This window comes from Mesoplodon densirostris, chromosome 16 (assembly GCF_025265405.1).
Source record: "Mesoplodon densirostris isolate mMesDen1 chromosome 16, mMesDen1 primary haplotype, whole genome shotgun sequence".
NCBI classification, from domain to species: domain Eukaryota; kingdom Metazoa; phylum Chordata; class Mammalia; order Artiodactyla; family Ziphiidae; genus Mesoplodon; species Mesoplodon densirostris.
In genome coordinates this window covers 24,919,396-24,947,035 of record NC_082676.1, presented here as the reverse complement: position 1 = coordinate 24,947,035, position 27,640 = coordinate 24,919,396, and the positions used below count along the sequence as shown (strand labels likewise).

Below are 27,640 nucleotides of genomic sequence, written 5' to 3'. Positions count from 1 at the left end.
TTGGCTAGAGGGAGGGAAGGGGACCAAGGGAGTGAGGCCCAGAGGAAGGAAAGGCCAGGTCCAAGGTCCCATGTGGGAAGTGAGGTTGGTGGTCATGGCCTACACTTCCCAGTGAATCCAGAAAGACTTCAAGGAGTAAGGGTGGGGCAGTCCCAGACAGAGGCTTGGGGACCCCTGGGTGGGTTTCAGATCCTCCAATCTCTGGGAAATTCCATTTAGAGTTCTGCAGACAGGAACAACCAACCCTTACTCAGACATGATGACCCTGACTCAGACCTCATTCCTCCTGGGTCTTCCCAACGTGAGGCCCATTTTACAAGTGAGTTCACTGCCTTAAGTAAGATGCCACAGCCCCATGGTACCAAAGTTGGTCCATCTGATTCCAGGCCCTGTTTCCCAGGACTCTGTTCCCTCCTGGTCACTCACTGATCCTTGACCTCAGATGTAGACTCTGTTACTGTCTTCATTTTTCAGATGAAGAAACTGAGGCTCCAGAGGGCAAGAATTTGCTCAAAGTTACGCAGTAAGTGGTAAAGCTACTTCAGACCCAGATCTGTCTGCTGTTGTGTAAAGGAGCAAACAGATGCTCAGATAAGGAACCTGCCATGGTCACACGGTAATTGGTGGCCAACCCGGCCAGGGGTTGATCCACCTTCATGTGACAGGCCAGCCAAGGACAGCTCTCCGCCTTTTCTCAGGCCCATGTGTCCCAGTCAGAAGCCACAGAACAGCACAGATGAGACACTGCCCTGAGCTGACACTGTTCCCCAACAATCCTGAACAGTCCTCTTGGAGCCCCTTAGTGCCCAGTAGCAGTGAGCAACCCAGACCCAGTCTGTGCACATGGAGCAGGTGGGAGACCCACGCTCAGGTAGGCAGTGACTCAGAGATGACACAGTGGGTACTCAGAGGAGAGGTCCTCACCCAGCAAGTATTTACTGAGCACCTACCATGGGCTACATTCTGTCTAGGTGCTGGGATAGCACAGGGACCAAATATATAGGAAATGCTGCCCTTATGGGGCTTGCATGTTAGTGGGAAAGAGAAATAAAACAAAATACATTTTAAAAACTATATAGCATATTAACTTTAAGCCCACAAGGAGATACCATTACATGACCACCATAATGGCTAAAATTTTAAAAACTGGCAATACCAAATATCAACAAGAAAGCAGAGCAACTGGAACTCCCATATATTGTTGACAGGAATCTAAAATGGAACATCAGTTTCAGGTGTACAACATAATTCAATATTTGTATATTGCGAAATGATCATCACAATAAGTCTAGTTAACATCTGTCACCATACATAGTTACAAAATTTTTTTCTTGTCATGAGAACTTTATGGTATACTCTTTTAGGAACTTTCAAATATAGACTACAGTAGTATTAACCATAGTCACCATGCTATACATTATATGCCCATGACTTTTATATGTTTATTTTATGACTGGAAGTTTGTATCTTTGGGCACTCATTTCACCATGCCATACCCCCAACCCCACCTCCAAACTATTCTGTTTTCTGTCTCTATGAGCTTGTTTTTTTTGTTCTATTTGCTTGGTTTATTGTGTGGGGGTTTGTTGTTGTGGTGGTGGTGGTGGTGGTTGTTTTTTGCTGTACTGCATGGCTTGCAGGATCTTAGTTCCCCCGCCAGGGATTGAACCTGGGCCGTTGGCAGTGAGAGCAGGGAGTCCTAACCACTGGCTGCCAGGGAATTCCCTTATTTGCTTGTTTTTTAGATACCACACATAGGTGAGATTATGGTGCATCCATGTTGTCTCACATGACAAGATTTCCTTCCTTTTTATGTCTGAATAATAATACTCCATTGTATATATATGCTACGTTTTCTTCATCTGTTCATCTACTGATGGACACTTAGGTTGTATTCATATCTTGGCTATTGTAAATAATGCTACAATGAACATAAGGGGGTACTTACATCTTTTCAATATGGTGATTTCATTTCGTTTGGATAAAGGAAATACGTTTTCCAAAGTATACTCAGAAGTGGAATTGCTGGATCATATGATAGTTCTATTTTTAGTTTTTTGAGGAGCCTCCATGCTGTTTTCCGTGAGCTGACACTGTTCCCCAACAATCCTGAACCGTTGGGACCAATTTACATTCCCACCAATAGTGCACAAGGGTTCCCTTTTCTCCACATCCTCACCAACACTTGTTATTTCTTGTCTTGAGAACAGCCATTCTAACAGGTGTAAGGTGCTATCTCATTGTGTTTTCAATTTGCATTTCCCTGATGATTAGTGATATGGAGCACCTTTCATGTACCTGTGTCTTTTTTGGAAAAAATGTCTACTCAGATCCTCTGCCCGTTTTTTTAATTAAATTGGTTTTTGCTATTGAGTCATATAAGTTATTTATGTATTTTGGATATTAGCCCCTTATCAGATACAGGATTTGCATAAATTTTCTCCTATTTGGTGGGTTGTCTTTTCATTTTGTTGTTGCACAGAAGCTTTTAAGTTTGTAGTCCCAGTTGTTTATTTTTGCTTCTGTTGCCTTTGCGTTTGGTGTCAATTCCAAAAAATTACTGCCAAGACTGATGTCAAGGAGCTTACCATCTATGTTGTCTTCTAAGAGTTTTCTGGTTTCAGGTTTTACATTCAAGTCTTTAATCTATTTTGAGTTGATTTTTGTGTATAGTGTAAGACAGTGGTCCAGTGTCATTCTTTTGCATGTGGCTGTCCAGTTTTCCCACAAAGAGACTGTTCTTTCCCCATTGTGTATTCTTGGCTTCTTTGTAGGTAAATTGACCAGATATGCATGGGTTTATTTCTGGGCTCTCTATTCTGTTCCACTGATCTATGTGTCTGTTTTTATGTCAATATAATATTGTTTTATAATAGCTTTGTAATATAGTTTGAAATCAGGGAGTGTAATGCCTCCAGCTTTGTTCTTCTTTCTCAAGACTCCTTTGGCTATTCAGGGTCTTTGTGATTCCATACAAATCTTATGTTATTTTATTTTTCAAATAAATTTATTTATTTATTTTTGGCTGCATTGGGTCTTCGTTGCTGTGCGTGGGCTTTCTCTAGTTGTGGCGAGTGGGGGCTACTCTTCCTTGCAGTGCATGGGCTTCTCATTGCAGTGGCTTCTAGTTGCAGAGCACAGGCTCTAGGAGCACAGGCTTCAGTAGTTGTGGCACGTGGGCTCAGCAGTTGTGGTGCATGGACTTAGTTGCTCCACAGCATGTGGGATCTTCCAAGACTAGGGCTCGAACCTGTGTCTCCTGCATTGGCAGGAGGATTCTTAACCACTGCGCCACCAGGGAAGACCCCCATACAAATTTTACAATTGTTTGTTCTATTTCTGTGAAAAAGGCCATTGGGATTTTAATAGGGTTTGCACTGAACCTGTAGGTTGCTTTGGGTAGTATGGACATTTTAACAATATTAATTCTTCCAATCCAAATGAGCACAGAATATCTTTCCATTTATTTATGTCTACTTCAATTTTTTTCATTAGTGTCTTCTAATTTTCAGTGTGCAGATCTTTCACCTCCTTAGTTAAATTTATTCCTAGGTAATTCATTCATTTTGATGTAATTTTAAATGGAATTGTTTTCTTAATTTCTCTTTCTCATAATTTGTTATTAGTGTATAGGAATGCAACAGATTTTTGTATATTGATTTTTTATCCTGCAACTTTACTGAATTTGTTTATTAGTTCTAACAGTTTTTTCGGTGAAGTCTTTAGTGTTTTCTATGTATAATACGATGTCATCTGCAAATAGTGACAGTTTTACTTCTTCCTTTCCAATTTTGGATATCCTTTATTTCTTTTTCTTGTCGAATTGCTCTGGCTATGACTTCCAATACTATGTTGAATAAATGTGATGACAGTGGAAATCCTTGCCTTGTTCCTGATGTTAGAGGAAAAGCTTTCAGCTTTGACTATGATGTTAGCTATGGGCTTGTCATATATGGACTTTATTATGTTGAGATATAAAGCTATTATAAAACAATATGGCCTTCCTCTGTACCCACTTTGTTGAGATTTTTTATCATAAACAAATGTTGAATTGCAACTTACTGAAATGCATCAAAAAGATAAAATGGATGCATGGACAGATTGACAGATAGTGATAATGCAAATGGAGCAAGTGTTAAGTGTAGGATGTAACTGGTAGGTATATGGGTGGTCACTGAATAATTATTTCAAGTGTTCTATTCGCTTGAAAGTTTTCATCACAAAATGTTTAGGAAAAGCGTATAACATATTAGAGTGTGATAACTGCTCTGGCAAAAAAATTAAGCAAGGTGTTGGGAGGGAGGATAGAGAGTGACTGGGGTGGGGGGCTGCAGTATTAAATAAGGTCATTCAGGAATGCCTCCCTGAGGAGACCTTGGAAATTAGAGAGTGAGCCACAAAGAGACCTTGGGGAAGAATGCTCCAGGGAAAGGGACCAGTAAGTACAGAGATGCTCTGCGGCACACGTGTGTCTGGGATTCCCGGAATAGTGATAGCAAGGAGGCCAGTGTAGTTGAAGCCAAGGGGGCAAAGGTGAGGTAGATAAGCCCAGAGGAGCAGCAGGAAGGCAGATCCTGCAGGCCTCATGGCATACTTCCAGCTTTTGACTTTTACTTTGAGTGGCGTGAAGGAATAGCATGATCCAACACCTGTATGCACAGGAGGAATCTTGTCAGTGTAGTGAGACCAGGCTCAAGTGGGCAAGGCCAAAGCAAGGAGACCAGGGAGGAAACGATGGCAGTAGACAGACAAGAGATGATGGTGGCTCTGACTTGAGTGGCAGGAGTGGAAGTGGTGAGAGGTGGTCAGATTCTGGAGATATTTTGAATGTGGAACCAAGAGGATTTGGGCCTGGAGAATGTGTGGGGCTGTGGGAAAGAAAGGAGTCAAAGATGACAGGTGTAGAGAGGGAGGTTACAATCAGAGTCCATTTTAGGGGAAGATCATGGGTTCATTTTGGGGAGGTCAAGTTTGAGGTGTCTGCTAGACTTCCAAGTAGAGACAGAGAGTAGTAGGCCAGCTCTCTGGATTCAGGGAAGTTGGAGGAGAGGAGGAAGAAGTGAGCAGAGTAACCAGAGGACTGGTGGAGGGAGTGTCAGCCCTGCTGACTGGTCAGGTAAGAGAAAGATGGAGCACAGAGCATCTGTGGGATTTGGGGGATGGGCCTATCCCCAAAGGCTTAGCCTGACAAAAGAAAGGAGTAACCACTTCCTCAAGGCCATGGCAGACCTAGTTCTTTCAGCTGCTCTTAATGACTCTGATCACAATCTCCTGCAACTCTGTGTATGTGAGATGTGTCCACTTTGACACACACAGTTCTGGATCAAGAGTCAGCAAACTAAAGCCCTCAGGCCAAATTTTTCTGTTTCAGCAAATAAAGTATTATTAGGACACAGCCTTGCCCATTCAGACTGTCTAGGCCTGCTTCCACACTCCAACAGAACTGAGTAGTTGCCAGAGACCATATGGCCTGCAAAGCTGAAAATATTTAGTCTGTGCTTTTAAAGGGAAAGCCTGCTGACCCCTTCTCTCCCTCTTTCACTACAGGAATGTCCTGTTGTTCTGTTACACAAGATATTTAATAGGACATTTAGGTGGCTCCCAATTTTTTTGTTGTTATTTTGAAAATGTTCCAATAAACATACTTAACTGTATTTCTTTGGGCTCATGTGCACACCCACACGTTTAATTCCTGGTTTGGAGGATATGAGCATTTCAGTTTTGGTAGATTTTGTCAAATTGCTCCCTAATATAGCTGAAATGATTTACACTCCCATCAGCAGTGTAAAGAGTTCTCATTTTCCCATATTACCCTAAAACTTAGTGTTGTGTGTTGTTAGACTTTATTAGTTAGCAATCTTTTATTGTTTGTAGATTCCTTTGGGTTTTCTGACTGTGAATGATAGTTTTGCTCCTTTCTTTTCCTTGTCTTGGTACTCTGGCTGGGCCCTCCAGGCAATATTTGCATTTTGTTCAATAATACAATTAGAGGCTTCCCTGGTAGCGCAGTGGTTGAGAGTCCGCCTGCCGATGCAGGGGACACGGTCCGGGAGGATCCCACATGCTGCGGAGCGGCTGGACCTGTGAGCCATGGCCATTGAGCCTGCACGTCCGGAGCCTGTGCTCTGCGACAGGAGAGGCCACAACAATGAGATGCCCGCATACAGCAAAAAAATAATAATAATAATACAATTAAAAATTCTGTTCTTGGCTCTAAAGGGAATAATGCTTAACATTTATCATGTAGTATGGTGTTCTACCATTAAGTATAATGTTTGATGCAGGTTTGGGTTTTTTTATTATTATTATTATTTTGGGAGAACGCAACTAAAAAACCATCTGGACTACTTTTTGGTTTTTGTATATGGCTACTCAGTTTGTCTATTTCTTTTTTAATTAGTCTTGGCAAATTATCTTTTACTAGAAAATTGTCCATTTCATCTAAGTTTTTAGTGTATTGGCATAAAGTTTATAATCTTATTTTTGTCATTTCTGCTTTATCTGTAGTTATATCCCTTTTGCACATTAATGTTTATTTTATTGGTCTTTTCAAAGATACAGCTTTGTTTTGTGGTACATACTAGTGCTTTTGTTTTCTATTTAATCAATTTCTGCTCTTCATTATTATCTTCCTTCCACTTTCTGTGGGTTTACATTTACTCCATTCTAAAATTCTTTGACATTCTGCTCATAAATTCTCCATATTTCTTCTTACCTAATACCACTGATAAGGTTACAAATCTTGTAAATTCTGCTTTAGTCCCCCCACCCACCAAACTAGAGTTTTTATATGTATTCTCATTTTTAGTTTGACCTAAATAGTTTTCATTTCCATATGATTTCATCTTTGAGTAAAGAGTTTTCTAGAAGTGTTTTTTAAATTCTTAAAAAAATTTTTTTTAGAGTGTTTCAGTTTTTTTGGTAAATGTATTTATTTATTGGCTGCGTTGGGTCTTTGTTGCTGCACTCAGGCTTTCTCTAGTTGCGGCGAACAGAGGTTACTCTTCGTTGCGGTGCATGGGCTTCTCATTGCGGTGGCTTCTCTTGCAGAGCACGGGCTCTAGGCGCGTGGGCTCAGTAATTGCGGCTCGCGGGCTCTAGAGCACAGGCTCAGTAGTTGTGGCACACGGGCTTAGTTGCTCCACGGCATGCAGGATCTTCCTGGACCAGGGCTCGAACCTGTGTCCCCTGGATTGGCAGGCGGATTCTTAACCACTGCACCACCAGGGAAGTCCCTAGAAGTGTTTTTAAATGTCGAAAGATTTGGAGTTTATTCAGCTCTTGCTTGTGGTCAGAGAACACTGTCTGTATGAAATTAACTATCTGATTATCTGTTGAGATTTGTCTTGGAGCCTGGCCTACTCTATGTCTCTGCTTGGAAGCTAGCAGACATCTCAAACTTGACCTCCCCAAAATTAACCCATGATCTTCCCCTAAAATGTACTCTGTAATTCTCCCTGTCCCCATCTGTTGTCTTTGACTCCTTTCTTTCCCACATTCCCCACAGGTAATTTTTTATACATGTTTCTTGTGTGCCTGAAAGTAACATATTGGGTTCAGGGTTCTACCAGGGTCAATTGATTAGAATTATTAATGGTATTAAAATCTTCTATATCCTTTTTTGGGCTGTTTGGTCTATCAGTTACTGAAAAAGTTTTAAAATCTACCACTGTGATGAAGGACTTGGCAATTTCTCCTTGTATCCTGTCACTTTTGCTTCATACACTTTCAGCCTTTTTTTTTTTTTTTTTTTTTTTTTATTTTTTCTTTTTGCGGTATGCAGGCCTCTCACTGTTGTGGCCTCTCCCGTTGCGGAGCACAGGCTCCGGATGCGCAGGCCCAGCGGCCATGGCTCACGGGCCCAGCCGCTCCGCGGCATATGGGATCCTCCCAGACTGGGGCACGAACCCGTATCCCCTGCATCGGCAGGCGGACTCTTAACCACTGCGCCACCAGGGAGGCCCCAGCCTTTTTTTTTTAAACCTCTAACATACAAGTTCAGAATTGTCATATATTCTTAGAAAATTGTTCTTTTCATCACTTGGTGTTGATGCTCTTTATCACTAATAATGTCTCTAGCCTTAAAGCCTATTTTGTCTGATTTTGCTATGGGTATATCTTTTGGTTAGTTTTTCTCTAGTATACACTTTTTTCCCAACTGTTTACTTTTGGTGCCCTTAGGTTTTAAATGTCCTCTTGTAAATAGCATAGACCTGCATTTTCTTTTTCTTGGCCAATCTGTTCACCTCTATTTTAATAGATGAATGTAAAACACTTTCTACCTCTGTTTTTTGTTTGTTTGTTTGTTTTTTTCAGTATGCGGGCCTCTCACTTCTGTGGCCTCTCCCGTTGCGGAGCAACAGGCTCCGGATGCGCAGGCCCAGTGGCCATGGCCCACGGGCCCAGCCGCTCCGCGGCATGTGGGATCCCCCCGGACCGGGGCACGAACCCCTGTCCCCTGCATCGGCAGGCGGACTCCCAACCACTGCGCCACCAGGGAAGCCCTCTACCTCTGGTTTTGTACCATTTATGTACCATTCTTTTCACTTTGCTTCCTTTTTCTCCTTTTCTACCTTCAATTATATTTTAATACCTTCTACTAAACTTTTCTCTTTTGTGCATTGGCAGTTATACCTTCTATTCTTTTAGTGATCTCTCTGAAGTGTTTGAACTTGACTTGACTTTACAAAGCCAGATAATTACCAATTATCTTTATTCTCCTCCTCTCAAATAAATGAAGCTTCTTAGAACACATAAACTCTGATTACCCTCTCCAGCCCTACCTGTTTTTGTGTCCTGTGCTCCTTGCTCTGTAGTCCACAAACTAATCGTCACCATTCATGTTTCATAGCAGGTGCTTGTTTAGATGGACTTCCATGTTTACCAGTTTAGTTACTTGGTATTTTTCTGTCTAATTTCTTCTCTTTAGAGTTCTGCAAATTCACTACGAAGTGTCTAGATGAGATTTTATTTTTATTTATTCTGATCTGGATTTTAAGTGAGGATCCTGGTCTTTAATCAATTGTGGAAGCTCTTCAGGAACTGCCTCTCCCACATTCTTTTCTCTCCTTCTGGAACACTGATTGAACCTATTCTTCTCACCTTACCATTCCTGTCACTTCCTCTTTTTTTTTTTTTTTTTTTGCGGTACGCGGGCCTCTCACTGTTGTGGCCTCTTCCGTTGTGGAGCACAGGCTCCGGATGCACAGGTTCAGCGGCTGTGGCTCACGGGCCTAGCCGCTCCACGGCACGTGGGATCTTCCCGGACCGGGGCACAAACCCGTGTCCCCTGCATCGGCAGGCGGACTCTCAACCACTGCGCCACCAAGGAAGCCCCACTTCCTCTTTTATATGTTCCATCTGGCTTGTTTTCTGGCTAATTGCTTCCGCTCTTTCATCCAGTTCAGTGATTTTCTCTTCTGCTGTATCTAATTGGCTTTCTTGCCTCATCCTTTGAGACTTGAATTTCGATAGCTCTATTTTTCAATTCTAGAAATTCCTTCTAAAACCTTTATGCTTTTTAGTGTCTCGCTCCAAGCGTCTTCATGTTTTAATCTCCGCCCCCACCCCGACCACCACCTTTTTCTTTCTCTAACCATGAGCTCCACGAAGGCGAGAACGTTTGGTTTAGTGTTGTCATCCCCAGTGCCTCCTACCGTTCCTGGAACGGAACAGGCTCTGAGTGAGCGCTGTCAGATGACTTAGTGACAGTGGGAACAGAAGGATGCTGTGCTGCAGCCTGGCCCCCGCTCTCCCCGCCGCTCCCCCAACGACCTCGCAGGCTTTCTAGTCTCCCCTCAGCCCGGACCTCAGGGAAAGGACCCCGCCCCACCCCGCCCACCTCTGCGCAGGCCGTGACGTCACGGGACCGTGACGCGCCCTGGGAGCCCCCGCCCCTTCGCGGCGCTGGGCCGGGAATCCAGGCTCTCTGCGCCGTGATGTCACGGGTCCGGGCGGGCGGACTTTGCGTCGGCCCAATGGGAGCGGCGCGCCGGCCTCCCCTTTAAGGAATGTTGTGACCTGACGTCAGCTGGGCGAGTTACCTCCCCGAGCCGCCGTCGCCGGGCTCAGCGCGAGCCTCGGAGCCCTTCAGCGCGAGGCGCGGAGCCCCCGGAGCCCCGAACCGCAGCCACATCCCCTCGTCGCGCGCCCCAGAGCCCCGGCCTGCGCGCCCCGCCGGGCCGGCGCGATGCCCTCAGACCGGCCTTTCAAGCAGCGGCGGAGCTTTGGTGAGGCCCGGCGGGCGCTCTGGGAGCGCGGGGTGGGGGCGTGGGGGCTGGGGGGTGTTGGCCGACCGACCCGACTGCCGCAGATGACGTCAGCTCCGTGACGTCAGGCTCGGCTGGAGCTGGACCCTCGGGATGGGAAGCAGGCTGGGGCCTGGGCCGGGGCCTCCGCCTCGCATCCCGGTCCTGTGCCCGGGCCTTAGGGCCCAACGGCTCCGGGGGCGGGGGCTTCGGGGAGGCGGGGTCGGGGCCGCCCCTCGGGTACTGGCGGGGCGGAACCTCGAGGAGGACCTCGGCCCGGCCTCATCCCCGACTGCTGTCTGCAGCCGATCGCTGTAAAGAGGTGCAGCAGATCCGCGAGCAGCACCCCAGCAAAATCCCGGTGAGTTCCGCCGCCCCCTCCCATCCCCGCCCGGCCCAAGCCCCGCCTCGTGCTCACGCATCCCCCGCCCCGCTCCCAGGTAATCATCGAGCGCTACAAGGGTGAGAAGCAGCTGCCCGTCCTGGACAAGACCAAGTTCCTGGTCCCGGACCATGTCAACATGAGCGAGTTGGTCAAGATCATCCGGTGCGCGGGCAGCAGCTGTCAGAGGGGGATTGGGTCCTGCTGGGGTCAGGCAGGGGGCTGGGTCCTTCTGAGAAGGAAGGGGTGGGGGTGGGGCACGGGAACGGGTGCTGGGTCCCTGTTGTGGGGAGGTTGGGAAAGGTCAAGGTCAGGGCTGGGGTCTGTGTCCGGTCAGAGGTGAGAGCCTCTAGAAGGGCTTGGGACGGGTGTGAGGTGGAGGATTAGGATCATTTTGGGGAGCGGGTGAGGGCTACACTCGCCCAACAGCCAGGCCCCTCACGGTTGGCTTGCCCTCCCGCCCACCTCAGGCGCCGCCTGCAGCTGAACCCCACGCAGGCCTTCTTCCTGCTGGTGAACCAGCACAGCATGGTGAGCGTGTCCACGCCCATCGCCGACATCTATGAGCAGGAGAAGGACGATGACGGCTTCCTCTACATGGTCTACGCCTCCCAGGAAACCTTCGGCTTCTGAGCCAGCAGTAGGGGGGTTGGCTTGGGAGTGGGGGGCCCTGTCAGGCTCTGCCCTGGGAGCTCCTGGCACCTGAACTGAGCTGCCTCTGCCCCTGCCCCTGGTGGGCTGGGCGGGGATGCCACATCCTAGCCAGGGGGCACCAACCGCACCTCCCCTGCCCCTGGGTGGATCCTGGCCCAGTCATGTTAGGGTTGCCCCTCTGGGTGCTGGCTGGGATGGGGGGAGGTTGGGAGCAGCCCCTAGCACCCCTGCTCTGTGTGGTTTGTCTTTTTTTTTTAGGCCCCTGCCTGTCTGCCCATCTGTCCCTCCCTGACCTGAGGTGCTGCCCATGCCTGGACCTGCCCACCCCTGAAGGACTGGCCCCTGGCTCACCCAGTCTTGACATGGTGTATGGATCTGTGGTCATTGTTCCTCTGCAGAATAAAGATTGCTCAGGCCTGCCTGGCCCTTTGCCTCCAGCTGCTTGGGGAGTGGGGAGGGCTGCCCCACACCATTCTCAGCTAACCAGTACGCAGACCCGTGTTCTGTGGACTCAGAGCTCATTTGGGAAACCCACGCCTGTGTGTAGTGCACCATGGTGGTATTAGGGGCCAAGCCCACCCCTTCCAGGAGTGCAGTGTGGTTCCAGGGCAGACGTTTGCATAACAAAACACATTTATTAAGTAGCCACAACCTAACAAACCCTGCTGTCTGCTTCTTCCCCTTTCCTGCTTGGGAGGGGGGCTCCTTGGTGTGCGGAGCCACAGAGTGGGGAGTGCAAGTGGAGGTGCTCCTGGCTGCTCCCCACAGGCCTTGCTGTCAGCCTTGGCTCCTCACCAGTACCATATTTGTGACCCTGGACTCAAACCTCATCTGCCCAGGACCTCCCTGCTGGCAGCTCTGGTTAGAGGGCTTGGCCCAGCTTCTGGCCCTTTCACCCCTGAAGTCCGTGCAGCCCTGTGCCCAGCCAGGCCTACTTGAGCACAAGCATGGCCTCCGTGCCGTCCTTGGTGGTCAGGTAGAGACCATGTGTGAGGTAGTACTCCCGCCGTAGGAAGGCATAGAAGTAATCGGAGATGAGCAGGATCTGGGGGGAGAGAGATGTGAGAAGCTTCGTGATACCTCCCCCTGAACTTCGGATCTCTGAGGGGCTAGGTAGGCGTTGGGGAGACCCTGCCCAGGGACCCTGCCCCTCAGGGCCTACACCACCCTTCAAGGGTCTCACTGGCACTGCAGAAGTTGCTCTACTGCCCTTCCTCCTCCTACCATGGTCTGTGCTTCCATCCCAAGCCCTGGCCTGTGAACTCCAGACTGGCGCTCCTCCGTCTCACCTCCTGGGTGCCCACTGGCCCTTCCACCCCAGCCAAGTCCCCTATCAAACCTGCTTCTCCCACTGGGAACCCATATCCCCCTTCTTCCATCCAGGTGTTCAGGCCATAGAATCAACAGACTTGTCTCCTCCCATACGCCAAGCCACCAAGCCTGTCAGTTCTATTTCTACCTGTCCCCACAGCTACCACCCTGGACAAAGCCACTGTCATCTGAACAACAGTGGTCTCCTCTCTGGGCTTCCTGATCTCAAACCTCCCACCCTAGCAGCAGAGGTTGCTTTTTAAGACAAATCTGGTCATGTTGCATGCCAGCTTAAGGTCATCTAAAGGCTTCCCATGGCTCTTAGGGTGAAGATCAAACTCTCTGGGGCTCTGAGGCCTTGCACTTGGTCCCTGCCCGTGTACGTGCTTCAGCCTCTGCCGTGCTCCACCTCACTCAGCTCCAGCCACACTGGCCTGTTCCCTTCCAATGCAGGATCTTTGCTGTCTCCTCTGCCTGGAATGTTCTCTTCCCCTTTCATCTAGTAAACACCTGCTTGCCCTTCAGGCCTCAGGAAGGATCACTTCCACAGAGAAGCCCTCCCTCACACCCTAGATTGGGTCTTAGTCCCACTAACTTTTATCTGGTAGCATAAACTCGTCCAAATTGCAGTTTTGCATTCATCTGTGAGACTGCCTGATGACTGTGGCTCCTCCCCTGGCCTGGGCAGGGTCCCTGAGTGATTCTGCCACCATGGTGTCTGTGTCCAGCTTGGTCTGTCTTTTCTGTCTGGGCCTCAGAATAGAAAGGGCCCTAGCAGCTCAGCCCACCATCCCCCTCACTGAGGCCCAGAGGGGAACAGGGACTTGCCAAGGTCCCCCAAACACTGGGCCCAGTCTTACAATTCCATTCATCCCAAGCTCCCAGGACCTCCAGTGCCTGGAACAGGAGGGGCAGGGCCCAGCCCTACAGAAGGATGAGGGGAGAGGGGCTCACCACTGCAGATACCACCAGTTCTCAGGCACTTACAAGCCTCTCACATTATCATCACCAATCACCTTGGCACAGATGGGGCGACGTAAGCCCAGAACTGGGGGAGCACCTGGCTAGGGCCTTATAGCAAGACAGAGGTTGAGCCTGGCATCTCAGCCTCTGACCCCCAAACCCCTGTTCTGGGAAGCCTCTCTCACACGGTGGGCAGGAAAGAGAGCAAACCCACACCATGGCCTCAGGACAAGGACCTGCCATTCTGCCACCACAGGAATCCATCTGGAAGGCTGATGGTTCCCATCTTACAGATGAGGAAATTGAGGCACAAAGGGTTCAACAGTTGGCCTAAGGCTATACTGGGAGAGCTGGACTAGTGGCTATAACCCTGCAAGGCAATGTACCTGGGGCCCAGTGTGCAAAGGGCCCAGAACTCTGCCACTGAGGGTGTCAGAGCAGAGAGCCCAGGGAGCCCCTGAAGGCTTGCGCTGCAGCTGCCCATGGGGCGTAGTTACCACAGCGAAGGCTGCCCTCACTCCCTGCAGCCCCTTTCTCACCCAGGCCCAAGGTGTCAAGTCTGAGGAGGCGGAGCCTGGAGCTGGTGGGGGTTGATCCCCGAGCCAGGTCAGATGAGGGGCAGGTGCAAAGCCACAGTTTACAACAAAACAACTCCAATGTCACACACGATCAGCTGGTCAAATAGGAAGTCAAAACACTAGGTTATTAGTTTGAACCATATGAAACTGCCAATTTTGCAGATCAAAAACGGTTGAGTATTGACAGTTTCATATGGTTCAACTTAATATAAAATGGAAAAAAAATCAAGAAATAGTAGAGTAAGTATACAATCTAGAAGCACCAGAACAAATAACTATAGGACCTAAGGGAGCTATTCTTTTTCCTTGTAAGCCTTAACTTTGTAAATTATGTATACATGTTACGTTGATAAAAATAAAAATCCAATTAAAAACAATCAGCCGATAAATGACTGAATAAGTAAATAAATAAACAAGGGAGAATTCCTTTTGTAATCCTTACAAAAGAGTTCCAAATAATATATGTAGAGACTCTCCCTTCAGGAGGTGGAGCTTAATTCTTGCCCACTCCCCACCCCCTGCCCCCGAGGGTAGGCTAGACTTCGTGACTCACTTCCAAAGAACAGGGAAAGAGAAAATAGTAACTGTGCACTGGAGAAGCCTGGCAAACACTATCTTAACCAAATGATGAAGGGTAAACGGCATGAAGTGTGGCTAGTGTGTACTGCCTGAGCATTCCAAAAACCTAAAACGTGGCCTCATGATGAGAAAAGCATCAGACAAACCCAGAGGGGACACTCTACAGGATACCTGGCCACTGTTCCTCAAGACTGTCCATGTCACGAGAAATAAGGAAAGACAGAGTGTGAGCAGAGGACATGGGGGAGATGTGGCAACTAAGTGTAATGTGGTACCTGGGACTGGATCCTGGGAGAAAAAGAAGACAATACAGGGAAAACTGGTGAAATCCACATCAAATCTGGAGTTTACTTAGTCGTAACGTACCAGGGTCAGTTTCTTGGTTTTGACAAACTTACCATGGTAATATGAGATGTTAAAAATGTGGGAAACTGGGTGGGGGGCATGTGAGAACTCTCTGTACTATCTAAAATTATTCCAAAATTTAAAAGTTTATTTTAAAAAGCAACGTACTACTGTTACATGCAACAACATGAATGAGCCTCAAAAATATCTTGCTGAGTGAAAGAAGGCTTCAGGAAATGTACATTAAGATTTGTGTTTTTCCATTAATAAAGGAAACTGAAGATGATGCAAAGAAATGGTAAGATATCCCATGTTCTTGGAAGAATTAATATTGTTAAAATAGTCATACTACCCAAAGCAATCTACAGATTTAATGTGATCCCTATCAAATTACCCATAACATATTTCACAGAACTAGAACAAATAATCCTAAAATTTATATGGAACCAATAAAAGACCCAGAATTGCCAAAGCAATCCTGAGGGAAAAGAACAAAGCAGGAAGCATAACTCTCTCAGACTTCAGATAACACTACAAAGCTACAGTAATCAAAACGGCATGATATTGGCACAAAAAAAGACATATGAATCAATGGAACAGAATAGAGAGCCCAGAAATAAATCCACACACCTATGGTCAATTAATCTTTGACAAAGGAGACAAGTATATACAATGGGAAAAAGACAGTCTCTTCAGCAAGGGGTGTTGGGAAAGTTGGACAGCTGCATGAAATCAAAAGTTAGAACACACCTCACACCACCCACAAAAATAAACTCAAAATAGCTTAAAGACTTAACATAAGACATGACACCATAAAACTCCTAGAAGAGGACATAGGCAAAACATTCTCTGACATAAATTGTACCAATGTTTTCTTAGGTCAGTCTCCCAAGGCAATAAAAATAAAAGCAAAAATAAACAAAGGGACTTAATCAAACTTACAAGCTTTTGCACAGCAAAGGAAACCATAAACAAAATGAAAAGACAAGCTACAGATGGGAGAAAATATTTGCAAATGATATGACCGACAAGGGCTTAATTTCCAAAATATACAAACAGCACATAGGACTCAACAACAAAAAAACAAACAACCCAATTGAAAAATGGGCAGAAGAACTAAGTAGACATTTCTCCAAAGAAGACATACAGATGGCTAACAACCACATGAAAAGATGCTCAACATCGCTAATTATTAGAGAAATGCAAATCAAAACTACAATGAGGTATCACCTCACACTGGTCAGAATGGCCATCATTAAAAAGTCTACAGAGAAGAAAAAGAAATAAAAGGAATCCAAATCAGAAAAGAAGAAGTAAAACTGTCACTGTTTGCAGATGACATGATACTATACATAGAGAATCCTAAAAATGCCACCAGAAAACTACTAGAGCTAATCCATGAATTTGGTAAAGTAGCAGGATACAAAATTAATGCACAGAAATCTCTTGCATTCCTATACACTAACGACAAAAAAAGCTGAAAGAGAAATTAAGGAAACACTCCCATTTACCATTGCAAAAAAGAAGAATAAAATACCTAGGAATAAACCTTCCTAAGGAAGCAAAAGACCTGTATGCAGAAAACTATAAGACACTGATGAAATAAGTTAAAGATGATACCAATAGATGGAGAGATATACCATGTTCTTGGATTGGAAGAATCAACATTGTCAAAATGACAATACTACCCAAAGCAATCTACAGATTCAATGCAATCCCTATCAAACTACCAATGGCATTTTTCACAGAACTAGAACAAAAAATTGCACAATTTGTATGGAAACACAAAAGACCCCGAATAGCCAAAGCAATCTTGAGAGTGAAGTAAGTCAGAAAGAGAAAAACAAATACCGTATGCTAACACACATATATGGAATCTAAAAAAAAAAAAAAAAAAAAGGTCATGAAGAACCTAGGGGCAGGATGGGAATAAAGACGCAGACCTACTACAGAATGGATTTGAGGACATGGGGAGGGGGAAGGGTAAGCTGGGACAAAGTGAGAGAGTGGCATGGACATATATACACTACCAAATGTAAAACCGATGGCTAGTGGGAAGCAGCCACATAGCACAGGGAGATCAGCTCGGTGCTTTGTGACCACCTAGAGGGGTGAGATAGGGAGGGAGACGCAAGAGGGTAGAGATATGGGGATATATGTATATGTATAGCTGATTCACTTTGTTATAAAGCAGAAAGTAACACACCATTGTAAAGCAATTATACTCCAATAAAGATGTTAAAAAAAAAAAAAAAAAGAATCCACCTGCCAATGCAGGGGACACAGGTTTGAGCCCTGGTCCAGGAAGATCCCACATGCCGCACAGCAAATACACCCATGTGCCACAACTACTGAGCCTGTGCTCTAGAGCCCACAAGCCACAACTACTGAGCCTGAGTGCCACAACTACTGGAGCCCACATGCCTAGAGTCCGTGCTCCATAACAAGAGAAGCCACCACAATGAGAAGCCCGCGCACTGCAATGAAGAGTAGCCCCTGCTCACTCCAACTAGAGAAAGCCTGCACACAGCAACAAAGACCCAACGCAGCCAAAAATAAATAAATGAATTTATTTTAAAAAAAAGAAAAAGAGAGAACAGATCTGTTATCAGAACAGTGGATCACTGGAGTTAAGAGCAGTAACTGCCATATGGGAAGTACTACCAAATAAATGCTTACGGTATCTCCCAAGCTCCTTTGCAATTAGTAAGTTTTGTTCAGTGGAGTCTAAGCAGAAATGTCACGTGGCAGCCTCTGAGAAACTTCCTTATGAGACAGCATGTGTGAAGTGTTAGCTGTTCTCCAACCAAATCACCTCAGTTGTAAATGTTACCATTGAGACCACTGGAGCCATGCTTTACAAAACGATGAGAAATAAGGAGCTTGAGTTCCTGATACTATGGAACATGATACCAACTTTGGACCACCTACTCGGATATTTATTTGAGGGGGACCTAACATTCTGTTTTGTTTACATCACTGCCTCCTCTTCCATCCTCCACTCTGATCCTTTCAGTCAACCAAACCTAAGTGCAAGTAATACATGTAGTTGAATGGGTGCCTAGGGAAAACTACATATTTGAATAAGATTCAAATCAAACAGGCAGATTTTTAAATGATTTAATAAATGCTTTTCTAACAAAAAAAGAGACATGTACCACAATGTTCATTGCAGCTCTATTTACAATAGCTAGGACATGAGCAACCTAAGTGTCCATCGACAGATGAATGGATAAAGAAGATGTGCCACATATATACAATGGAATAGTACTCAGTCATAAAAAGAAACAAAACTGAGTTATTTGTAGTGAAGTGGATGGACCTAGAGTCTGTCATACAGAGTGAAGTAAGTCAGAAAGAGAAAAAAATACCATATGCTAACACACATACATGGAATCTAAAAAAAAAAAAGGTTCTGATGAACCTAGGGGCAGGACAGGAATAAAGACGCAGACATAGAGAATGGACTTGAGGACACGGGGAGGGGGAAGGGTAAGCTGGGACGAAGTGAGAGAGTGGCAAGGACAAATATACACTACCAAACGTAAAATAGATAGCTAGTGGGAAGCAGCTGCATAGCACAGGGAGATCAGCTCGGTGCTTTGTGACCACCTAGAGGGGTGGGATAGGGAGGGTAGGGGGGAGGCTCAAGAGGGAAGGGGATATGGGGATATATGTATACATATAGCTGATTCACTTTGTTATACAGCACAAAACTAACACACCATTGTAAAGCAATTATACTCCAATAAAGATGTTAAAAAAAAAAAAAGATACACACTCCCCTATGTTCACAGCAGCACTGTTCACAATAGCCAAGACATGGAAACAACCTAAATGTCCATGGACAGATGAATGGATAAAGAAGATGTGGTATATACATATATATATGTATACACACACACACACACACACACACACACACACACACACACATGATGGAATACTACTTAGCCATAAAAAAGAACGAAATAATACCCATTTGTAAGTCAGAAAGAGAAAGGCAAATACCATATATCACTTATATGTGGAATCTAAAATATGACACAAATGAACTTATCTACAAAACAGAAACAGACTCACAGACATAGAAAAAAGACTTGTAGTTGCCAAGGGAGGGGAGGTGGGGGAGGGATGGATTAGGAATTGGGGACTAGCAGATGCAAACTATTATATATAGAGTGAATGAACAAGGTCCTACTGTATAGCACAGGGAACTATATTAAATAGCCTGTGATAAACCATATTGGAAAAGAATATAAAAAAAGGATGTAGGGACTTCCCTGGTGTTCCAGTGGTTAAGACTCTGTGTTTCCATTGCAGGGGGCATGGGTTTGATCCCTGGTCAGGGAACTAAGATCCCATATGCTGCACAGCAGGCAAAAAAAAAAATGTATATATATATATATATATATATATATATATATATATATATATATATATATGTAAAACTGAATCACTTTGTTGTACAGCAGAAATTAAAAGAACATTGTAAATCAACTATACTTCAATAAAAAAATGAAAAAAATTTGTGTTTTTCACCGTATACAAATTTCACATAAGAAAAATGTAAGTAAATATGGAGCTCTGGTTAATGATATACATGCTGAAATATCTGACAGGAAATGTACTGATGTGTATACTTCACTTTGAAGTACATTACAAAAATAAGATGGATTGAGAAATGGATAATTTGTGATCATCCAAGTATAGTAAAATGTGAATGGTGGAGTCCAAGTCATGTGTATACAGGTGTTCAAGGTTTCAAGGTTTCAACTTTGCTGTGTGTGCAAAACCTTTCATAATAAAGTATCAGGGGAGGGTGGCATGGAAGGAAAGAGCCCTGTGTGCTGGCTTGGTCTGTCTGGAACCCAAAGTCACTAGTCCTGAGTGGGTGCCCTGCCCCTGTCCCCAGGGAGAGGGCATCTTGGGGACACACTGGCCTTGAGGCTTCACTCTCTCGGAGGGAAGTCCCTAGCTGTCACAGGCTGGCTGAGACAACCTCTTCTGACCTAGAGGCTTTCCATTTGGGTTGAGGAGAAAGGATTTCCCAGAGGCCCTGGGATCCAGCCAACACAGCATCTGCAAACTCAGCACTACTTTGCCCAGTCTGGGCAGGGAAAGTTGGGAAAGAAGCAGTGGAAATAGCATGGGCAAGTTAGTCGCTGTGTGACCCTGGGTAAGTCACTTCCCCTTCCCTAAGCAGCATTTTCCTCATCTGTAAGATGAGTGATAAACGCTCGTTTATTACTTACAACGGTGGCTCCCCTAGTCCTTGCTCTGTCCCTCTGTGCTTTCAGAGACCTGAAGAGCAGCCCCTTCTTTATTTTTTTCATCTTTTAATGGTTTTAATTTGAAAACAAATATGAAAAATGTTTTTATGGTATAAAAGAACCTAGTTGTGGCGAGTTGCCTGGTGGCCTAGTGGTTAGAATTTGGCGCTTTTACTGCCGAGGCCCGGGTTCAATCCCTGGTCAGGGAACTGAGGTCCTACAAGCCAAGCGGTGAGGCCAAAAAAAAAGAAAACAAAAAAAACAAAACAAACCTAGTTGTAGAATTTTCAGTTTATTATATGAAAGTGAGAATTACATGATTTAGGGACTAAATGCTTTCTAGGGTAGTTAGTAGTTATAACTCTAACGGTTGGTCTCTGAGAGAAAAGAGAAAAACACCTAGCTCTGATAAATGCTGTCCATTATTATAGTTTCTTCTTTTTTTTTTTTTTTTTTTTTTTTTTTTTTTTTTTTTTTTGAGCGGTTTGCAGGCCTCTCACTGTTGTGGCCTCTCCCGTTGCGGAGCGCAGGCTCCGGATGCACAGGCTCAGCAGCCATGGCTCACGGGCCCAGCCACTCCGCGGCATGTGGGATCCTCCCAGACCGGGGCATGAACCCGTGTCCCCTGCATCGGCAGGCGGACTCCCAAACACTGCGCCACCAGGGAAGCCCTATAGTTTCTTCTTATTAATAAAAATGCCGATAATACTCAGGCATTAATGTAAGCACTTTACATGTGTTAAAACACTTAATCCTTGCAATAAACCTTCACAGTAGGTACATTATAACTATCCCATCTTATAGATGAAGAAACAAAGGTTCTTCAAGTAATTTGCCCAAAGTCGTACAACCAGCAAGTGTCAGAGGCAGGCTTTGAACCCAGACCATCTGGCATCAGACACCACACGCTTACCCACACTGCTGGACAGCCTCCCTATTCTAGGGATACTTTCAGAGCAGCCCATTCTTTAAAGCTGCCCTCATCGACAGTGGCTGAGCCCTTCGGCCTCTCTATCGCCATCAGCCACCAGGTTCCACCAATTTCCCTCCTCAGAATTCCACTTCAGCCCCCTTTTCTCCCTCCCACTGCCCCCTCTTGCTCAAAGGCCTCCCTCATCCTCCTGGCCCCTGAGGGATCGTGCGCGCGCACACACACACACACACACACACACACACAGCAACCTCCAGTGCTCCCCTCTCCCTGCGCCACACCTGCGTGTCCCCGTAGCCCTGAACGCAGCCTGGTCCTGCAAACACTGCGTGGCCACACCTTGGTGCCTCTGCCTATGCCCTGCCCCCGGAATGGGATGACCCTTCCCACAAAAGGCTCCTTCTCATCCCTGGAGAGGCAACATCACCATCTCCCACACCCAGAGTCTTCCCTGACTCCACACTCAGTTATGCGACCCCTGGAGTGAAGTCACTTCCCACTGGCCTCCCCACCAAATGGGGTGGCATCTGCTCCAGCTCTGTGACTCCAGACCCATTATGGGGCTGGCGTCTTGGGAGCAGTTTGCTGATTCCCTCCCAGGGCTCAGTCAGACCACATTCCTCTCACTGGCAGCCACGAGGGCTCCAGGCTCCCCTCTGGGCCATGATGAAGATGAAGATTTATTTATTTTTTGACCACACTGCGCAGCTTGCAGGATCTTAGTTCCCCGACTAGGGATCGAGTCCAGGCCCTGGCAGTGAAAGCGCCGCGTCCTAACCACTGGACCTCCAGGGAATTCCCAGAAGATGAACATTTAATGGGGCAGCTGATAAAAGGGTGGCCAGGGACAGAGAGGGGTAGATCAGAAGTGGAATGAAATCGTCAGAACACGCTCCACTACAGGGTGGGAGTAAGGAGAGATGGAGAAACCAACATCTGAGGATCTGCCCTGAGCTAGGTCCCTTAACAAAAAGCACATCACTGAATCTTCACAACACCCTGGGATAGGGCTCATAAGCCCCACTTCAAGATGAGCAAACTCAGAGGTTAGGGTCTTGCCCAGGGTCACCTAGGAGTAAGTGACCACGTTTAGGCTGCAATGCCCATCCTGCCTGTGTGAGGCCCAGAGCCTAGCCCTTCCCTTGACCCCCACGCCCTTCTCAGGGGTCTGTACCCACACTGCCAAGTCCTGCTACAGCCCCATGCTCATGCTTCGTATCCACTCTCTGTCACTTAGCCAAGGAGAGAGAGTTTCTTGAGAAAAGGCGAAACAAGTGTCTGAGAAAACAGAGCCAGCAAGGCTGTTAATGCAGTGTGTCTAGAAGCCACAGGGCTTGGGATCGCAGCCACGGCCAACACTGGCCCCTGGGCTGCAGGGCCCTGGAGAAGCAGGTGCTGTCACCCCAGGCATGTCCCCGTTCCCCCGGTCTCTTGCTTGTGTTGGAGATGCTGACACTTGACAGTCAGCCCACGACTGGGATAACTCACGTGGTTGTCACCACTGGCAGTCAGAGTGCTGCATCCTCTGCCCTTGCTGCCTGGGATCTAGGAAACTGGGAGCAGGTGGGGCTGACGGCCGACTTGTGGAGCTGGACGGGGCTTTGGTGTGACCTGCCAACTCAGGCCTGAATGGACATGCGTGGGAGGAGATGGTGAAGAAACAGACCTCCACTCTCTAGCTCTAAAGATGCAAAATAATAGGGAAGTCACTAGATCTCAGCCTCAGGATCTGGAAGGTCACAAAGTAAGATCATAGCTGGCTATGAAGGCAATTATCGTCTAGGTGGCACTGTTCAATTCATACAAGTTTTCCCCACTCACTTCCATATTCCCCACTCACAACCACCCTTCTAGGCTGAGGAAACAGAGGCTACCAGCCCCTCTCAGCAGGTTTAAACAGCCTCCTCCCTGGGCTCCAGATTCCAGCTCAGACCCCTGACCTCTTCCCCTCCTGGCAGAGGGAGGTTTTCAGAGCATGAATCCTTATCGTTTTTTGGCAGCACTGTGCAGCAGGTGGGATCTCCGACCAGGGATGGAACCCGTGCCCCCTGCACTGGGAGCACAGAGTCTTAACTACTGGACCGCCAGGGAAGTCCCAGAACATGAATCTGATCTCAGGTGTCTTCACTTAAAACCGAAAGCTCAGCCTGGTCCTCAGCACTCTGACCACTGTTGTCCTAAAATGGCCTCATTCCCCATCAGGTAGCAGGTGCCCGTCCTACAGAACTGCCTTCCACAACAGCTCACTCACGGGCTCTCTCACCCCCAGGTCTTACCACCTAGAACCTGGTTCGACCCTACACGCCCCTCAGGATGTCACTTAGAGGCTGCCCGCCCCCGAAGCTTCCGTAACCACCAGCTCTGAGCTCCCCAGGCCGAGTTTACCCCATTTATAGCACCATCATGCTGCCCTGGCCCTGCCTGTTTCCTTTTCTTTCTCACCCACAGACGGTGAGCTCCTTGGAAGCAGGACTGTGTCTCATTCACCCCTAGCAGAGGGCCTAAAAACCCGAATGAACTTTTTGGCCAACCCAATATTTGCAAATCCATAAATTAGGTCCAAGGAGTTATGTGACTCGCCTGAGATCCAGTGAGCTGGGCAGGGATGGGGCTGAGAGTCACTGTGGAGTTCGGGCCACTGAAGCCCAGGCCTTCCTGCTGGCCTTGACCCCCTGTATTTAGCTTGGGCTTTTCACGTCACTCTTGCTGTGGGGGTAGGAGAGGGAGCGGGGAAGGGCCTGGGAGAGACAAGCTTGGGATGCTGAGTGCTGAGCTAAAAGTGTGAGGACGGGAGGGACAAAGGAATGAACTAGGACCTCGACAAAATGCCACCAGCTAAGAAAAGCAAAGCAAACATGCACATCCAGCTGGATGAGGACGAGGGCTCCAAGCCTGGGCCACTGGCACCTTATGTCAGGAGGAACAAATCTTCCAGTTAGGGCCATACACAACCCACGGGAATGAACCTGAAATTAGCCCCTGTCTGTCCACAAATGCGGGCTCCATGCCACTGAATCACTAGCGATCTGCCCAACACGTCCTCACACATTTCCTCACTGGTCCCTTCCCGAGAGTGACACACCAGGCTAATGGAGACGTAATTCCAGGAGACAGTACAGGACTGCGGTTTCACTTGTGCTCGAGTGAACAAGCAAGTCCTGAGCGGGGCCCAACATGCCAGAGGGTTGGTGCCCAGACCTCAGGGCAGAACAGCCAAAGCAGGGCCAGCCCAGTGCCTATGGGTCTGCAGCACAAGGACGGGGTACGGAGCGAGGTGGCAGCAGCTTGGGCAGCGATCCAGGCCCTGCTGGGAAGGGCAGAGGGGAGCCACCACGGAGTCTGTTTTGGATGCAGACATGAGCAGGAGCGGGGCTCTTGGGGCCTGGATGAGAGGGGAAGGGGGTTCTGGCTCTGACCCCCCAGGAATCCAGCAGGAGGACCTGCCACAGGCTCAGGCTCTGACCAACGCAGAGACTGGAACTGGGAGGTCAGGATGTATGTGCAATTTTGTGTGAGATCGTTGGTTAGAAATTGTGGTTTCTGGTCATTCCTTTCTTCTGGGTGTTGGGAATACAGTTGTGAACAAGACAGGCCTGGGGGCTGCCCTAGTGGAACCCACAGTCTACTGAGAGAGCACAAGAAACAGGGTATCAATAAACACACTGCTCCGCAACTGCGTGACTTCCCAGCCTCAGCTGCTTCATTTGCATCCGAGATGATAATAGCAGCGCCTCCCTCAGAGGGCTGTTATGAGGATTAAGTCAATTCTTCATCATAATAAAAAAAGGAAAACAGCTTGAAGGGCTGTCAGTAGGGGAGTAACTACATCAGGCGGGGTGAGGCCGAACATGCAGGACTGAAACAGGAAGGAGCTTCCTCTCATGTTCGAACAAGGAGAGATCATGGAGACGTTTCATTAAAAGGAAAAAAAGTCATACTTTCATCATGCTGCCAACAATAAAACACACACACAGCTAAAACTCCTCCTCCATGAGCAGACGAGGTCATATCAACACACAAGAAAAGGCCCAGAAGGCTGGACAAGCACATGATCCAAAAGATTAAAGGGATCACATGGGCCTGGTCCCTAGTAAGAGTTCTTTAAACATGAGCCACTATTAATTATAAGTTTAGGGAAAGATTTCCTTAGGTTACCTGTTTTTAACTTGAATTAGGGTAAGTGGAACATTTTACCTTACTATTAATAAAGCTAAATTTTAAACATTCCTTTTTGTTTACATCTAATCCTACATGACCATTATCTTTCTGCTGGTCTCTGACCTGCAGTAGAAAAGGGTTAAAAAAAAAAAAAAAAAAAAAGATGAGGATTGTTCTCCTTCCCTTGGTGTCCAGGTCTGAATGTTTCCTTAGGAATTTGCTCTGGGTATTTGATGAGCACGTTGCTCAAGCTACTTCCCATGTCAACATGTGTCAACATACAAATCCTCTTACCCCGAGAGGTGGGGTTATCACCTGCAACCCTGAGAGGTTCAATCACTTGCTGAAGGTCACGCAGTGACGGAGTTGGGGGGGGGGACCGCAGTCAACCAATCCATCTAATCCCTCCTTCTTCTCTCTCTCACATGTACGTGTGAGACACACAAACCCTATGCATCTATGGATGGTTTACTGTTATTTCCTGGTTACTGACTCTCAGGCACAATTATAATTAGCAAATGATCTGTGCCGCAAGCTGAAAAATATTTAATGGCCCCAGAGGAAGGATGGGGCCTAAGTCACTGGTTTACCTGCCACTGTCATTAATAATTACTGATGATTTTTTCTATTATGAAGCATGGAACTGACCGACTCAAACAGCAGGACTTAAAATCTCCAGGCCGAGATGTTCTCTACATTCAGCTGCGGACTCAGCAATGATGGGCCTGACTCTGGACACCTGCTAAAAATCTGTACTCATCTGATTCCCAGGACAGCTCTGATCTGTCTTGCCCAGGGAGGGGAGAATAAGGACCAGGTGACTAAAAGGCACCGCTGCAGCTAGAAGAGCTGAGAAGAACAGGCTGTGGGACTGCGGACACACTCTGAATGCCATACATCTCACCGGAAGCAATGACTGTAGGTTAGACGGAAGCTGAGCTGGATTGGGCTGTGGATGACATGCAGGGGCTTCCCTGGCCAAAGAGACCAGGTTCTGGCAGAAGTGAGAGAAAGGCTGGGGACAGAGCTGCCATCCCTTGACATTAGCCAGTAGGGGTGACTTGGCCCCCATCCTGCCCACCTCCTAGACCCTCTCCCCCCTCCCCTCTCTGAGTCTGGAAGGCCCAGTCCCTATTCCTCATCCCTATGGCTTTCTCTGACCACTCAACAGGGAAGGTGATCTTGTTGCCTCTGGATTCCTCCAGCGGTTACACTCTCCACATTAATCACATGACGTTCTCCCTGGCTCTCTTTGGTTCATTCAATCATTCCACAAATATTTGCTAAACAACTGCTCTATGCCAAGCACTGATCAGGTGGTTGGGGACCCTGCAGTGGGTAGGAGAGGCGGATCTCTGCCTTCATGAAGCTCACAGGCTAGTGGGAGAGGTAGAGAGAGAAGCAGGTAAATAATGTGGAGTTGCAAATTGGGTAAGTGCTGTGAAGGAAACAAATAGGAGGCAAAGAAAGAGACCGTGGGGTGGGGAAACCCCAAAGAAGGTCCCTCTGGGGAGGTGACATTTAACTAAAATTCTAAATGTCTATTTGCACTCTGTGGCTCCCAACAGGCCGGAGGGCTGGGCTAGTATAACCCTCATGATGAGGGGTGCTCTTCTAGCTCAGTTAATGCTCCAGGACGAGGATATGACTCGAGTGACTGCCTTGGTGAGTAAGTGCCTCTCTCTGCTACACCCCTTTAGTGATCTGGCAGCAGCAGCAACAAAGCCCAAAGCCTGCAGTCCCAGAAAGCATTTGACCCAACAGAATTGTCTCTGGCTCACAGCACCAAGCCAGACCCGAGCAGGCCGATGACACAGGTGTGCTGGATGTCGGAACAAACTGCCAGCTTATAGGCACCTGGCCTGCTGCTGGGAGGTCTGGAGGCTGGTATGACCTGTCTGAAGGGCAACTTGGCAAAATCTGCCAAAATGTACAATGCTTATGCCCTCTGACCCAGCAAATCCCACCACCTGGAATCTGAGAAAAGACTGGCATGTGTATATAAGAGTATGTGGAGGCATATGCAGGGCTCTTCCATTTATAATAGTGAAATCACCAGAAGTATCCTCAATGTCTATCAGTAGTGGCCTACCCAGTCATAAAACCCACAGGACATCCTACCACAGGAGGGATATCACAGAGCTGTTAAAAAAAATGATCTCAAGGTGAGCAAGTCAAAGAACAGTACTTAGAGTGGGATGTCTTTGTGTTTGCTTATG

General features: G+C 47.0%; 2 protein-coding genes across 3 annotated transcripts in view; one reads left to right on the top strand and one right to left on the bottom strand.

The window, feature by feature from the left end:
- Positions 1-27,640, bottom strand: part of PIGU (phosphatidylinositol glycan anchor biosynthesis class U) — a 132,218-nt gene that overhangs the window by 7,886 nt on the left and 96,692 nt on the right. Inside the window, exon 12 of one of the 2 annotated variants that reach the window (XM_060120007.1) lies at positions 11,918-12,328. The exons of the other annotated variant lie outside the window; for it this stretch is intronic. Within the exon in view, the coding sequence (XP_059975990.1) occupies positions 12,215-12,328 (114 nt within the window). The 3' untranslated portion in view covers positions 11,918-12,214. Of the gene's footprint in view, positions 1-11,917; positions 12,329-27,640 lie in introns of those variants that run through there. 2 annotated transcript variants of the gene reach the window in all.
- Positions 9,985-11,702, top strand: MAP1LC3A (microtubule associated protein 1 light chain 3 alpha). The gene is made up of 5 exons (XM_060077875.1): positions 9,985-10,229; positions 10,553-10,608; positions 10,688-10,794; positions 11,100-11,269; positions 11,542-11,702. Exons 1-4 carry the CDS (start codon positions 10,190-10,192, stop codon positions 11,260-11,262), a joined length of 366 nt encoding a protein of 121 aa, XP_059933858.1. The 5' UTR covers positions 9,985-10,189; the 3' UTR covers positions 11,263-11,269; positions 11,542-11,702.